This window comes from Gossypium raimondii, chromosome 6 (genome assembly GCF_025698545.1).
Source record: "Gossypium raimondii isolate GPD5lz chromosome 6, ASM2569854v1, whole genome shotgun sequence".
Classification (NCBI taxonomy): domain Eukaryota; kingdom Viridiplantae; phylum Streptophyta; class Magnoliopsida; order Malvales; family Malvaceae; genus Gossypium; species Gossypium raimondii.
In genome coordinates this window covers 58236086-58251766 of record NC_068570.1, presented here as the reverse complement: position 1 = coordinate 58251766, position 15681 = coordinate 58236086, and the positions used below count along the sequence as shown (strand labels likewise).

At 32.9% G+C, this 15681-nt stretch overlaps 3 protein-coding genes across 4 annotated transcripts; 2 read left to right on the top strand and 1 right to left on the bottom strand.

The window, feature by feature from the left end:
• The first annotated feature begins 3401 nt into the window (after positions 1–3401).
• On the top strand, positions 3402–6788 carry LOC105772454 (disease resistance protein SUMM2). The gene is made up of 2 exons (XM_012593712.2): positions 3402–3707; positions 3975–6788. The coding sequence occupies exon 2, from the start codon at positions 3979–3981 to the stop codon at positions 6664–6666; it is 2688 nt and encodes an 895-aa protein (XP_012449166.1). The 5' UTR covers positions 3402–3707; positions 3975–3978; the 3' UTR covers positions 6667–6788.
• Positions 6789–8580: 1792 nt separating this feature from the next.
• Positions 8581–11948, top strand: LOC105772455 (phospholipase D alpha 1). Of its 2 annotated transcripts, none has more exons than XM_052632939.1 (3): positions 8581–8664; positions 9533–11414; positions 11511–11948. In XM_052632939.1, exons 1-3 carry the CDS (start codon positions 8581–8583, stop codon positions 11942–11944), a joined length of 2400 nt encoding a protein of 799 aa, XP_052488899.1. In that variant the 3' UTR covers positions 11945–11948. The 2 variants fall into 2 exon arrangements, with proteins under 2 accessions (XP_052488899.1, XP_012449168.1); XM_012593714.2 differs by having other exon boundaries at positions 9515–11414.
• Positions 11949–12459: 511 nt separating this feature from the next.
• Positions 12460–14439, bottom strand: LOC105772458 (pseudo histidine-containing phosphotransfer protein 6). Its single transcript, XM_012593718.2, has 5 exons — positions 14238–14439; positions 14007–14137; positions 13779–13922; positions 13164–13236; positions 12460–12739 (listed from the first exon to the last, which is right to left on the bottom strand). The coding sequence occupies exons 1-5, from the start codon at positions 14304–14306 to the stop codon at positions 12686–12688; spliced, it is 471 nt and encodes a 156-aa protein (XP_012449172.1). The 5' UTR covers positions 14307–14439; the 3' UTR covers positions 12460–12685.
• Positions 14440–15681: the final 1242 nt, after the last annotated feature.

Below are 15681 nucleotides of genomic sequence, written 5' to 3'. Positions count from 1 at the left end.
TTATTCTTCAATTCGATTCGATTAGATTGAATATTCATATTACATAAATTTATAGAAGCTCCAAAACTTAGTATGTTTTCCTTGATACATAATAATTTCGGCTTTATAATTTATAAAAAGATTTAAATTATAAAGACATAATGATAAAATTAGTCATAAATTTTTACATTTTTGTCAATCTTTTTTTTTTTAGTTAAATTTGAGTTTAATGCAAAAATCATATCCAACATTATGGTTCAAATCACTGTTGGTTTTTTTCTTTTCTTATTTTTCGCTCAACTCTTGTTTTGAAGAAGATAGGGTTTGCACCGAAATGGAGAGGTTGGATGGAGGAGTGTGTGTCCACTAACAAGATTTCAATTTCATTGACTAGTTCATCAACTAATGAGTTCCGATCAAAGAAGGGCTTAAGGCTAAGAAATCCACTTACTCTCTTCCTTTTCGTAAAGGTTGTGAGGCCCTCCATTTGTTGATTGATAAAGTGATGTAGCTTGGTTACATTGAAGGGATTGCTAATTTAATTCCTCATCTGCAATCTGCTATTGTGTTTATCAAGGCTAATTGAAGTTTCAGTGAGTAGTTTGAAATATGTCTTCTAATGTTTTACAACATTTTCAGGTCTGAAAATAAAAATGAAGAATGAAAATGTTTAATGTTTAATGTGGGATGTGAAGAGAAAATGAAGGAGATAGTTGCCTTGTGTGATTCTGGAGTAGGTAATAAAAAAATAAAAATGGTTAAATTAATAAAAATTAAGTGTTCCTAATCTTTTAGTCCCTGGCGATGGCGCCAAAAACTTGATGGTTACTAAACTAACTATAAATACGACAAAGGCAAACGCACCTATCGAACAATAGTATAGCTATGGTGAATAGAGAATATCGTATCCATCAGGACTAAAAGTATTAGTAATTACCGTTTTTCTATTATTTAGCCGACAATTTGGAGTGATATGTTTTAATCTAAATTTACTAAACTAATTTAACTAAGAACGCAACTGAGAATGAATCGAGGAAATAATCGAATATCAACCAATGAGAGAGACAATATCTAGTAAAGAATCCACCTAGACTTCACCTATTATTATGAATCTGAATTAAACGATTTATTCACTTATTACTTGGTCCATAGAAATCCCTAAATTATATCAATATTTCTTTCGAGAGTAGGAACAACTGACTCTAGGTTGATTAATTGAAATATCTTTTTAATTAAAACCCCTATCGTCGCATTAACTCGATGTATGAATTCCCCTAATAGATTTGACTCTAATCCGGTAGATTTATATCATCCTATTTCTAGGATTGCATACAACTCCACTCAATTACGTTAGATCTACTCTTAAACAAGGTAATTTGTTCCACTAAATTAAGCACATTAAACATGAATTAATATTCCGAAAATATTAAAACAAGGAATAAGCATATATAATTGAGAAAAAGATTTAAATATTTATCGCATAAAAATAGATATTAAATAAAACGATTCATCGTAGGTTTCATCCTCCCTAGATGTCTAGGGAATTAGTTCATAATCCTGAATAGAAACATCTCAAAGTCAGAAAAACCACAGGACATATAAAAACTCAATAAAATTTCGAAAGAAATTAAAAGGAGATCTCTTCAATTTTGATGGAGATCCGCTTCCGAGTTGGCTCCAATGGTATTCTTCGAGTGCTTTCTTTGATCTTCTCTGATGGCCGCCTCATGTCTTCTTCTAATGGTTATTTATAGACTTTAGAATACTCAGAAGCCTAAAAAATAGGTTTTTCCGCGTGTTTGGGAAGCAGGGTGCAAATTCGACATGAGCTAGCACATGAGCGTGTGTTCAACCAGTGTGGATCTTGAAAATAACTCTTTTTGTTCGATTTTGGCTAGTTTTTCGCTCCTTTCGCTCCCAAATGCTCTCCTAAGTATAGAAACATGAATTTAAAGGATTTGGAGCATCAAATTTACTAATTTGCATAATTAATCATCTAAAAACGCATTAATTAAGAATAGGATTAAAATATGTTACTTTTATAATTTATTAGTAGGTGAAATCTAGGGGTGTGGTTAGGTGTAAAAATGATGAAAAGAAAGATAGATTAAAATGTCTCATATATTTTTATGATATTATTAATATTATTTTAATTATTTTTAGAAAGTTTATTTTTTAATTTATTTCATATCTTCTTCTTTTTTGTGCTCCATTACATCTATACTATTAATTAAACTGTGACTCTGTTGGTGTTACCTTCAATTAGGTTACTAATTCGATTAAAAAGTTACGAAAATACAGGTTAAAAAGATTGAGAGAAATTAGTTCTTCATAACCATTGACGAAGGATTTCTCAAAAAGTTAAGGATTAATAACCCACTTTAGAAATCGAATGGATTCAATTTTATACATACGTGAGGATGGAAATAAAAAAATAACAAAGATAAGTTTTTCTTTACTTTAATTTTTTCTGGTGTCATTGTCATTTGGCTATGACTTGAAAATTTCTCTTAAAAAACATTACTTTAATACTCCATTATTTTTGGGACATTTCTAACTTACCAATGCTAGCATTCTTAACTGTATAGTTCAAATGACAAATAAAACTTATTTATTTAATATCAATTTAGTAATTAAATGAACATTAAAAATTATTTTTATCGATTCAAAAGTTTCTCCGAACTCATAAGATTATAGTTAAATAAGTAAAATTTACAAATGATGGGATTTAAATCAATAATATTATTATTTCAAATATTCAGTTTTATCATAATAAACGTAATTAAAATGATGTCACACTTCACTTTTGGTAAAAGTATCACAAAATTTCTTGTACTATATCATCGATTGCATTTTAGTCATTTTATTGCAAAATAGGTAAATGAGCCCATGTACCTTAGATGATATCTATAAAATTTCATGTTTATATAAGGTATAATAACAAATTTAACCTCAATTTTTACAAATTTATTCAATTTGAGCCCTACTCTTTTATTGGAGTAAATAAGATTTTTTTAAAAACTAATAAAGCTAAAGGGTCAAAAAATCTTAGTGAAAAATTAAAAAAGTCAATTGACCCGTTTTAAAATTTAAAATTATTAAAAATCATAAAACTATATACAAAATTTATTAAAAATTTATAAATTATTTTATTAAAAAAACAATACAGACCCATTAAAATCTAATAATTATAATATTTTAAAAAATTTGGCCTTCTACTTTTTTATTGGATCGATATTGTTGTTTTTAAAAAATATATAAGTTTTATAAATTTTATTTATAATTTTATAATTTTAAAATAACTTATAAATTTTAAAATCAATTTTTTTTTAACCTATTCAATTAGAAATAATAGTTATTAAGAATTATTTTTAAAAGAAAAAACCTAAAGTGATCCGATTAATAAAAGTTAAGCCACAGATGTAACAATCATAGAGAGAAAAGATAATAGCAGTGGAACCGACAGACGAAGCAAAGCTAGAGCTGAACCAGATAACCAAAAATTTCCACATTTCCAGGCACGAGACTTAGATAATCACAGCTAGCCTGATCGATTCAAATTCCAACTATCTTTCACCAGGAAACTACTAGAATTCTGCTACTGCATCTGCTCCAACTATGCAAAAGAGTCGAGACCTGTGCTAATTTGGTGGATCCTCTTCCACCCACTACCTGTCTTCTTCGTATCTTTGGCTAAAAAAGTTAGCTGCGTTGACTTCCTTCTCTGGGTATACACTTTGTGAATCTGCTTGTTTTATCTTTACTATCCATAATGAAAGCTCTAATGGTTGAAACCCCATCTTCTTTAACTTTATTTCATGTGCATCCTCTTCATAACTGTGCCACAACCGCCTTCCACCTCAATCTGTTCAAACCCAATCTTCTTTAACTTTATTTTTCTTTCACTTTTCCACTTTACCTAACTTTATTTTTAACACAATTCACTTTGCATCCACATCTCATTTGTTTCCTTTATTTTTTCTTTCATTTGCCAGAATAATGGGCAATTGCTGCTCCGTACAATGTAGTTTCGAGAATATCCTTCTTCGTGGCTGGGATTTCATTGTTGGTCATGCTAATTATGTCTGCAAGCTTAAACAAACTCTTCCAACTTTATCTTCTGCTCTTCAAGAACTGAGGGCACAAAGAAATGACGTGCGAAGGCAGGTTGATCTTGCAGAACAACGACTATTGAAGCCATTTGAGCAAATTCAGCTATGGCTTTCAAAAGCAGAAACTATGATAACAGAGGCGGAGGAATTGGTTTCGAATGGTCCTCAACAAATGAATAACTTGTATCTCGGTGGCTGCATTTCCAAGAATTGCTTGTCTAGCTACAAGTTTGGTAAAAAAGTGGCCAAAATGCTTCAAGAAATAAGTGATCATAAGAGTAAAGGAGCTTTTGAGAAAGTAGCGGAGAACCAGCCCGCAGCTTCAGTGGTAGTAAGACCTATAGAGCAGCCGGTTGCTCTAGAATCCACAATCCAAAAGGTATGGAGTTGCATCGTAGAAACAGATGTGGGGATCATTGGCCTCTATGGCTTGGGGGGCGTTGGCAAGACAACACTCTTGACCAAGCTCAACAACAAGTTCAGCACCACACCGAATGGTTTCGATGTTGTTATCTGGGCACTGGTGTCTAAAGATTACAATGTTGGAAAGATTCAAGAGAGGATTGGTGGAAATCTTGGGTTTTCAGATGACTCATGGAAGAATAAAAGTGTTGACCAGAAAGTTACAGATATCTATGGGGTCTTGCGCAACAAGAGATTTGTTGTATTATTGGATGATTTATGGGACAGGGTGGATTTGAACCAAGTTGGGATACCAAAACCAAGCCAAGAAAATGGTTCCAAACTTATTTTTACTGCTCGATCTTTGGAGGTATGTGGCGAAATGGGAGCTCAAAAGAAAATCAAAGTGGAGTGCCTGGAACCGGGGAAGGCTTGGGAATTGTTCCAAGACAAGGTTGGAGATGAAGCTCTTAACAGCCATCCAGATATTCCAAACCTAGCTAAACAAGTAACTGAAAGGTGCGGTGGGCTGCCTCTTGCACTAATTACAATCGGTCGTGCCATGGCTTGCAAGACAACACTTGGGGAATGGAATTATGCAATTGAGATGTTGAAGCGATGTGCATTGCCAAAAATGGAAAATGAGGTATTTCCGCTTTTAAAATTCAGTTATGATAATTTGCCTAATGCTACAATGAAATGTTGTCTCTTATATTGTTGTCTGTATCCCGAAGATTATTGTATTCCCAAAAAGAGATTAGTGGAGTATTGGTTTTGTGAAGGGCTACTGAATGGATTTGATAGAATTAGTGAAGCTCAAATGCAAGGAGACCACATAATCTACTCTCTTATTAGTGCTTGTTTATTGGAAAATGTTGGTGAAATAGATGGAGAAGATTGTGTGAAGATGCATGATGTGATCCGTGACATGGCTTTATGGATTACACGTGAGTTTGAAGCAACAGAGAATAATTTTTTTGGAAAAATAGGGGCTCAAGTATTTGAAGAACCAAATGTTAAGGCATGGGAAAATATAAAAAGAATATCAATGATGGAAAATAAGATTGAAGTTCTCAAAGAAACACCCAAATGCCCTAACCTTCGAACCTTGTTTCTTAGCCAAAATGAGTTGCAAGTGATCAGCGATGGTTTCTTCCAATTTATACCTCATCTAACTGTTTTAGATTTGTCAGGAAACCTTCGGTTACGAGCTCTACCCGTTGGAATTTCACAATTGGTTTGTCTAGAATGTTTTAATCTATCTTATACCGGTATAGAAGAGTTGCCAGCAGAGTTGAAATCGTTGACAAAACTAAAAATGTTGGACTTGAGTTATATGCACAATCTCAAAAAAATCCCACAACATGTGATATCTAATTTTACCAAGTTGCAAATATTCAGAATGTGGTTGGTGCAAAATAGAGATTATCCTAATGAAGACAATGTTTTGTATGGGGGTAATGAAAAGTTAATGGAGGAGTTGAGAGGTTTGCAACATTTGAATATACTATCGATACCGATAAAAAGCATGTTTTGTCTAGAAAGATTCTTGAACATTAACTTGTTTCTATGTTGGACCCAAGCACTTCAACTTTGTGATTTTAGAGACTCAAAAATATATAATATTTTATGCTTAAAAAATTTGGAGTGTCTACAGACACTAAGTTTCAGCAATTGTGAAAATATGGAGGAGATGAAAATGGAAAAGCTGCTAATTAATGCTTCATGCCATCACACATTGAGCACAGTTGAAATTTATGAGTGTGACAAATTGAAAGATATGAGCTGGCTGATTCTTGCTCCAAATTTAAGAAATCTTAAGATATATTTGTGTGATAAAATGGAAGAAATATTGAATGAGGGAAAGCTTGGTGAAGTTGCAGGTGTGATTGGAAATCCATACGCTAAATCATTTTTTAAGCTTGAAACACCCTGCTTATTTTGGCTACCGAAGTTGAAGAGCATATATTGGGATGTCCTACTCTTTCCATGTCTAAAACTTATTCGTATAAATGCCTGCCGAGAACTGAAGAAACTTCCTCTCCACTCAGATAGTGCGAAAGGGAATCAACTCAGCATTGAGGGAAGCAAAGATTGGTGGGCAACAGTAGAATGGGAAAATGAAGCCACTCGAGATGCTTTTCTCCCTTCTTTCAAGTCTGTTCCTACATGAAATGTACAAAATCCTGCTTCTCTTTCTATTTTGGCATCAAATGTTCCATTAGTTGTAAAGGATAATTAAATGTATTAACAGTTGAGTTGATGATTATCAAATATTTTATTTCAGTCTAACAAGGCATACCCATTAAATCATCAACTTATGCATCGAATCAATTGAAGAACACCAGAGTTTAGTGGAGCGAAATATTTTTCATTTCTTTTTGTTGAAATTTAGCAAATTCCATCTTAGATTTTTAAAAAGAAACATTAAAATCTTCCACCATTTTAGACGATTGGAAGAGGCCCCATCACCCATACTCAATGAATAGACAATACCCTTTGCTCACAGCTCTAAAATAAGTATGATGCGGTGTGGGAATCTGCAATCTCGACATGTATATGGGCGCTGCTAGAGGTGTCCATGGGCCGGGCGGCCCGGTCCGGCCCAAAATATGGAGGGTTCGGGTAAAAATATAGGCCCGAAATATAAATTTGGCAAAAAATGAGGCCGGTTTAGAAAACGGGCCAGGCCTTGGGCACCACTTTTTTGGCCCGGGCCCGGCCGGCCCGAATATAATAAAAAATATTTTTTATTTTTAAAATATTTTTAAAATACTTTTTTTATTTTTTATTTTTAAAATAAATTTTTGGTGTTTATTAAAAAAATGAGCCGGGCAGGGCCGGGCTCAGGCTTAGGAATTTTTTCCAGGACCGAGCTGGACAAAATTTCAGGCCATATTTCGGGTCGGGCCTAGGATGCGGGCCGAATTTTTTTTGGGCCCGGCCCGGCCCATGGACACCTCTAGGCGCTGCTTGCAGTCATTGCTTGAATTGTAAATTAGAAATAAATATTCCTAACTTATTTGAATTTGAAGAATAAAATTTTGAATTCAATTTGTTCTAATGTGTAATGTGATATGATAATTTTAGTGATGTGAAATTTGATTCGATTTCCAAAAGCTATTAACATTATTATTGATGTAACATTATTTTACATTTACATATTATATATAAACAACATTATTTAATTTCATATATTTATTTTTAAATGCGCATAATTAAATAAAATTAAAATTTTATGTATATAATTGAACCAAAATCAAAATTTATGTATTACAATAAACATGTGTAAATTAATTTAAAATTTATTCCTTTTAATTAAGCAAAACCAATTTTTGTTAATTATTAACTAATCTAATATTTATTTAGTATATAAATATAAATAATACAATTTATAGTTTTAATCAATTTAACAAATTAAAAAGAAAAAAAACTATGGAACAAGTTTAAAACTCGTAGCCAGTATCTACCCCTTAGTGGACCTATAGAATGCGGAGGATAAATTATTAGGTACCTTAAGAAATCAAAAAAAAAAAAAAAACTTTATACCATACTAATGCTATGGTTAATTCCAAGAAATTCAAACACATTTTAATTTCAACTAAAACCCCATAAATTATTTATGTTAATCATAAATATAATAAAATAAAATAAATTAACAAAATTTTCCTCAGCGGGGAAGCTTTGTACCGTTCTACGGGCTGGTTTTTCGGATCTTTCATTTTCTATTTATTTTTTCTTTCACATTCCCACCTTAATTTATAAATACATTACAAATTCAGTGTAAATTTTGTTTTACAGATATAAATGCAAACCCAGAAAATTTCAGAAACCATATACGGCAAAAGAGATATCTTTTAAGCTTTGGCTGCTTCAAATTCTTTGTTGAAATACCCTCTCTTTTTTCTCCATTACTCACTCTGCTTTTGAAATTTTTCTTTGCACTGATCATCTCTGTTTCCACTGTTTATTTTTTAGGGTGATTTCAATCATTTGTTCTTTTTAGTTTTAGTGTTAATAAGGTGAAAATATTTAAAAATGTTCATCTGGATTCACTTAATTTTGTTTCAATCTTTTTAGGTGAGAAATGGCGAGAACTTCACTTCATGGGAATTTACATGTTACCATCTATGAAGTTAATAAGCTCGAAGGTGGTGGATTCTTCCGAAAGGTATACAATATATACATACATATATATTATAAGTACGTGAATTTTGATTCTGTATTAAAACTATACATAAATTTTGTTTTTAATATGTAAAATCGTAAGTGAATTCTAATTTGGCTCAATTGTATACATCGGTTCTCATTTAGTTTCTATATATATCATTCGGTTTTATTGATGTAATAATATTTTATGTTCACGACGATAATTATACTTGATGTGAAAATAAGAGAAACTTTTTTCGGTAAAAATATCATGGAAGCCCCTTATATTAAAAGTAATATTACATTTTGTCATTTTTACTTAAAAAAATTAGTCTTTGTACGTTAGATCAAAGAGCAAACTAGTCTTTTCTGCTAAAAACTTCATCCATTTATATTTTTAAAAATTTGTGGGGCTGACAAAATAATCGTTTGACGTATAAGAACCAAGTTTAAGCAGTAAAAAAGGAAAAAAAATTTTAACAGGATGATTAATTTGCTCATTGATCTAATGTAAAGAGATTAATTTATCTATTTTTTGAATAGAAGCTCGATAATTTTTTTTTTCAAATTTATAGCATTGAATTAAATAAATACTAACTGAATAAAAATCTGAGTTATAATTTTGTTTCTTTATCCCTTTTGATTCTTAAGAGCCACCAAAAGATGAGATCTTATATGATTACAATTTCTATGTATAAATGCATGAATATTAGTTGAGAAGGCAGACTATTTATTTTCTTTTCGACTTTAGTCCTTATTTCAAATGTTCATGTTGTTATCTTGGATGTTCTTTTTCTTATGGCAACTCTATATGTTCATCTCTGCCTTGTTTTTGTTTTCCTTGGTCTGAAATATATGCCTGTTAATGGCAGTTAATGGCAAATGTTGAGGAATCGATCGGTATCGGCAAAGGATCAGGGAAGCTTTACGCGACCATTGATCTCGAGAAGGCTAGAGTTGGAAGGACAAGAAAAGTGGAAAGCGACGACCCTTCGTGGAATGAGTCTTTCCACATTTACTGCGCACATATGGCTAACGACGTAATCTTCACGGTCAAACAAGCCGGTTCTATTGGAGCAAACGTAATTGGCAGAGCATATTTGCCTGTTGAGGATATCTTATCAGGGGAAGAAGTGGATAGGTGGATTGAACTCAAGGATGAAGAGAAGCAAAACTTGGAAAATGAGGCTAAAATCCATGTCAAGATTCGTTATTTCGATGTTACCAAGGACCGGAACTGGAACCGTGGTATCGTAAGTCGTAAGTTTCCTGGAGTTCCGTATACTTATTATCCCCAGAGACATGGGTGTAAGGTGTTCCTATACCAGGATTCACATATACCTGATGGATTTATTCCGAAAATTCCTCTTGCTGGAAGCAAGTATTATGAGGCACATCGATGTTGGGAGGACATTTTCGATGCGATCACGAATGCCAAACACTTGGTTTACATTGCCGGTTGGTCTGTTTATACTGAGATCAAGTTGATACGAGATTCGAAGAGATCTAAGCGAGGGGGAGACACCAAGCTTGGTGACTTGCTTAAGAAGAAAGCAAGTCAAGGTGTTCGGGTTAATGTGCTTATTTGGGATGATAGAACATCTGTTGGTGCATTGAAGAAAGATGGATTAATGGCCACACATGATGAAGAAACTGAGAAATTCTTCGAGGACAGTGATGTCAACTGCGTGTTATGCCCTCGTGATCCCGATGACGGTGGATCTATCGTCCAGGAGTTGCAAATCTCCACCATGTTCACTCATCATCAAAAGATTGTTGTAGTGGATGCCGCGATGCCTAATGGAGATACGGATAGGAAACGAATCGTGAGCTTTATCGGCGGTCTTGATCTTTGCGATGGAAGATACGACACACCTTTTCATTCCCTTTTCAGGACTTTGGACACAGCTCACGCTGATGATTTTCATCAGCCAAACTTTGCTGAAGCTTCAATCAACAAAGGTGGTCCAAGGGAGCCTTGGCATGACATCCATTGTCGACTCGAAGGGCCAATTGCTTGGGATGTCTTGTTCAATTTCGAACAAAGATGGAAACGACAAGGAGGTAAAGACGTACTACTTGATATCAAAGACCTTGAAGGTACCATCATTCCCCCATCTCCAGTTACATACCCTAATGACCATGAGACTTGGAATGTACAACTATTTAGATCAATTGATGGCGGTGCCGCTTTTGGTTTCCCTGACTCTCCCGAAGATGCTGCCAGAGCTGGACTCGTTAGCGGAAAAGACCAAATCATCGATCGAAGTATTCAAGATGCTTACATTAACGCTATCCGACGAGCCCAGAACTTTATCTATATCGAAAATCAGTATTTCCTCGGAAGCTCCTTCGATTGGAGTGCTGATGATGATGACATTAAGCCTGAAGACATTAATGCTTTGCATTTGATTCCAAAAGAGCTTTGTCTTAAAGTAGTTAGCAAGATTCGAGCAGGAGAGAGGTTCACAGTGTATGCTGTAATCCCTATGTGGCCTGAAGGTATCCCAGAAAGTGGATCAGTACAAGCCATATTAGATTGGCAAAGGAGGACCATGAACATGATGTACAAAGAAATCGCTCAAGCTCTTAAATCGGAAGGACGTGACGAGGATCCTCGAAACTATTTAACATTCTTTTGTCTCGGCAACCGAGAGATGAAGAAGGGCGGAGAATATGAACCTACAGAAACACCGGAGCCTGATTCCAATCACGCTAGAGCTCAAGAGGCCCGTCGTTTCATGATCTATGTTCATACCAAAATGATGTTGGGTAAGTAAAATGAACCTCGGGTTTAAGTCGGTTGGTTTATATTGTCACGTCTAATAAATCTAGAGTTCGATTTAACTATGTTTTCCATTTATGTAGTTGATGATGAATACATAATAATTGGATCAGCCAACATCAACCAACGATCAATGGACGGTGCGAGAGACTCCGAGATAGCAATGGGGGCGTACCAACCATATCATTTATCGATTAGGCAACCAGCAAGGGGTCAAGTCCACGGTTTCCGTCTGGCGCTATGGTACGAGCACCTCGGCATGCTACATAACAGCTTCTTGACCCCAGAAAGCAAGGAATGCGTGAAGAAAGTGAACCAATTGGCTGACAAATATTGGGACCTATTCTCAAAGGACGACCTTGACCAGGACTTGCCTGGTCACCTACTAAGCTACCCCATTGCCATTTCTAATGATGGAAATGTATCTGAGCTGCCAAATTTTGAGAACTTCCCTGACACTAAGGCTCGTATTCTTGGTGCCAAATCTGATTATCTCCCACCTATACTCACCACCTAATGAATGGAACTATGTATCGAATAAAAACCCGAACCACAAATGGGTGATCAATCTGCTACGTTGAACCAATAAAAAATTGGTTTGACCATTAAAGACCTTAAAAAATTAAGGTTTTTTTCTTCTAATTAATGAAATTTTCACTTTTAATCCCTTAGTTATATATTACAAGATATCAAGTTAAATGCATTTTTTTTGTTGATTAGTATTTGAACAATAAAAAATTGAGAGCTGAATATAATGGCTGCGGTTGGGGCTGGCTATGTACTTTCTGATTTGATTGATGGAAGTGTTTGGAAAATGTTTTACAGAGATCAATCAACAGTCAGTTTTTGACAATTCATTTCACTTTAACTGTGGACAGAGAAGCCATTAAAGCTGGCAGATTTTCTTCATACAAGTTATTAAAAAATTTAAAAAAAACTTGATTTAATTAATTTATATTAATTTACAAATTAATTAATTTTTTATTATTTATCGAATCAATATTCAAATAATCAATTCAATCTCAGAAAACATTGCATGCTAACTTTTTCCACTACATTTCATTTGCATTCAGAAGTTACAAATGAAGCAAAAATAGGAAGAAAGAAAAAATGAATGACTTTATATTACATCCACAATTTGCAAGTGGCAATTGCAAATAAACCCCTCAAAATAGTACAAAATCCTGCTTTGGGGTTTGCTTGGATTTTAGCTAATAACTGAATTCAAGGATCATGGCATTAAAATTGTTTTGGGGTTTTAGTGCTGCATCGGGTATCTTACTCCTGCCGCTAGTACTCTTTGCTGTTGTATCTGAATCATTATAATAGCAAAAAAAAAATGGTATGTAATTAATTAATACTGATAATTAAAATTTGCACTTTTCCTTCAATAATATGAAATTTGGGTTAAAATATGAATTAGCCCTATACTTTAATAAACTTTTGGATTTAATCCTTACATTTTTCTAATTTAAAATTCTGAGTTCAATCATTAAGTTCTTTTTATCATATTTTGTCATCTTGGAATATTAATTAGGCTGTTCTCGATTGACAATAAGTAAATAAAAACTGGTTATGATTGGATTACGAATTTTAAATTAAAATGCAAGAGGTTTTTATTTTTAACTTTTAAAGTATAGGATTAAATCTTGAATTCTGTAAAATTACAGGGATTAATGACATATTTTAACATATGAAATGAAATGCAAAAGAAGAAAAATCAGTGAAAATAGTACCTGGAAAAGTTCATGCAGTTTGTTCTTGAGGAAACAGTACTCGTGTTCTAGCACCTCTAATGCACTCAAGCACCTGCATCCATGCCCAAACACCATCGTTAGCACATCTTAACGTTGGCCATGAGTTAAAAAATACCCAACACTCAACTTTTTATCACTTAATTCAACAATTGTTAAAAGATATCAAATTTTTTATGGTTCGATTTAGAAGGTAAATATAATCTATGTTGTGAGTTATATATAATATATATAGGTAAAAGTCCCAACAAAATCTTTATATTAGAAGGTTTACTAAAAAATAAGTTATTTAGTATTTATATATTAAATCAAAGAACAAATTGGACATTTTGCTAAAAACTCCATATATTTTTATTCTTAAAAATTGATATGTGTACATTAAAATAAGATACACATGACTCGTCACGTGTAACTGTATAGTTGATTTATCAATCAAACTAATTTTTAACGATAAAAAATATTAATTTTTTAAAAATTTTGATAAAATTAATTAAGCTGTAATCTAATGGTACGTTGAAAAAACCAAGAAGGTGGGGGCCTTGGAGCCCAAAAGTAGAGGCAGAAAAGAAGGGAGGGGAGAAAGCGGCATGCATATACCCAGCACGGTTGTTCTGGTCAGAAGCGGCTCGAAAGGCAAGGCAAACATTTCTTATCCTTTTAGCACCAATACTGGAACTACTCCCCATGAACTGATTCAAATGGATTCCCATTTTGTTGTAATCCGAGAACTCTCTATCCATCCTGTTGCCATAAACATTACCATATTCATAAATAAACTCAACAAGGAAAAAGCAAAACAATGAACAAAAGAGAATAAATCATTACAGTAATGATCTGAGGTTCCGTAATAACTTCTCGGATTCATGGAAGTAAATGTTGACAACTTCAGATACGAAGTTTGGGGAAGTTTCGTCTTGAAGCTGTTGAAGTTGCAAGAATTGCTCGTCTAATATCCCCTAATGAACATAAAAATAAAAATAGAAAACACCATTATCATGAGCTTTGTAATACTAAAAACTAAACCAAACCAGCAATCAACTATGTCTAAGTACACACCTGGTGGAAGAGGAAGGAGAGCAAACGATTCATGTCGGCTCGCAACCGATCGGCAGCCAACCCCAACATCCACAATGGCAGACCCGTTTTGGCTAGTGGTATAAGTTGACCCAAAAACGAAAATGGATTTGTTTTTTCTCTCTCTCTAAGTCTCTTTTTGTTGGTTGGTTTCACTCTTTTCAGGGGTTTAGGGTTCTTTTTTGTCAAGTGGGAATATCTTCGCACTTGAAAGCCTTAAGTTCAACAGCTATTTATAGTGTGGGAGATTAGCTAGCTTGGTTGGACCCAAGCTTCAACTCCCAAAACTATAAAATATCTAAATTTCAAATTATTATAATTATGGGTATTATATCATTTAGGTAATTTTATAATTTTTACATTAAATCTCAATTCAAATATGATTTAGACATGATTAAATTATAAATAAATTTGAATCATAGTTGTTAGAACTCACTAGTATGTCGATTCAGGCAAATAGTTGAACCAGTTTTTAACTGATTTTTGAGTAACTGATTTTAACTAATGGTTAAACTAATTTTCTCCATTTATTAAATATTTTTTGTGAATTTTTAATAATTTTTAGTTAAAATTGAATTGATTAGTCGAATCGAGAACTGGTACTGGTTGTCTGACTAATTTGATCACTAGTCGATTTTAAAAACCTTGGTGTGAACCTACTACATTAATAGTTTGGATCTAACATATTAAAAAATAACACTCTTAAATTTTATTGACACTATATGTGCGAATGTGCGTTTAACACGTTAGGTACATATTGTTCATGTGATAGGAACATTCGTATTTATAATTTGATCTCGTGTTTTGAATATACTCTAAATCATATTCAAATTAGCATTTATTGTCTATATTAACGGGTAAATTAATGAAAGGACATGATTGATGTAATATCAATACTTTAATAATTTAATTTAAACATTTTAAAATTTAAGAACCAATTTAAAATCTGAATGATAATTTAAAGACTTTTAGTACAATTAACCCTTAAAAATATTTACTCATCCATACCCCTATATGCGTTTACTTATGTGGAAATGTAAATAACAAGAAATGTTATCCATCCACCATCGTGTAGACTTATATACATTAGATTACATTACATACAAGAAATTCAATAATGATACCTTTTGTTATATTTCGTTAAAATTTCATTAATTTTTACGGTTAAAAACTGACTCAAATATGTTAATATAAATTACATGTGACATATCATATGTTATTGTTTAGTTATTTAATTTAGTTTTTAACTTTATAGATAGATAAATTTTTAACAAAAATGATTAATTTACTTTTTAATCTAATATATAAAAAATATTTTTATTTTTTAATAGAAAAATTAAAATTTAATTTAATTTTTAGTGCAAATATTCGATTCAGTTTTAAAAATAATCGAAGGTGAAATATAATTACTGGCAACATTCACGTG

Excerpts from the sequence above, each read along its gene's own strand:
- LOC105772458 (XM_012593718.2), bottom strand. The coding sequence starts at position 14,306 with ATGTTGGGGTTGGCTGCCGATCGGTTGCGAGCCGACATGAATCGTTTG. Across the intron at positions 13,923-14,006 it reads CGGAACCTCAGATCATTACT|GATGGATAGAGAGTTCTCGG; the intron begins GTAATGATTTAT and ends TTATGGCAACAG. Across the intron at positions 12,740-13,163 it reads AACTGCATGAACTTTTCCAG|ATACAACAGCAAAGAGTACT; the intron begins GTACTATTTTCA and ends ATAATGATTCAG.
- LOC105772454 (XM_012593712.2), top strand. The coding sequence starts at position 3,979 with ATGGGCAATTGCTGCTCCGTACAATGTAGTTTCGAGAATATCCTTCTT.
- LOC105772455 (XM_012593714.2), top strand. The coding sequence starts at position 8,581 with ATGGCGAGAACTTCACTTCATGGGAATTTACATGTTACCATCTATGAA. Across the intron at positions 8,665-9,514 it reads GTGGTGGATTCTTCCGAAAG|TTAATGGCAAATGTTGAGGA; the intron begins GTATACAATATA and ends TGTTAATGGCAG. Across the intron at positions 11,415-11,510 it reads TCATACCAAAATGATGTTGG|TTGATGATGAATACATAATA; the intron begins GTAAGTAAAATG and ends CCATTTATGTAG.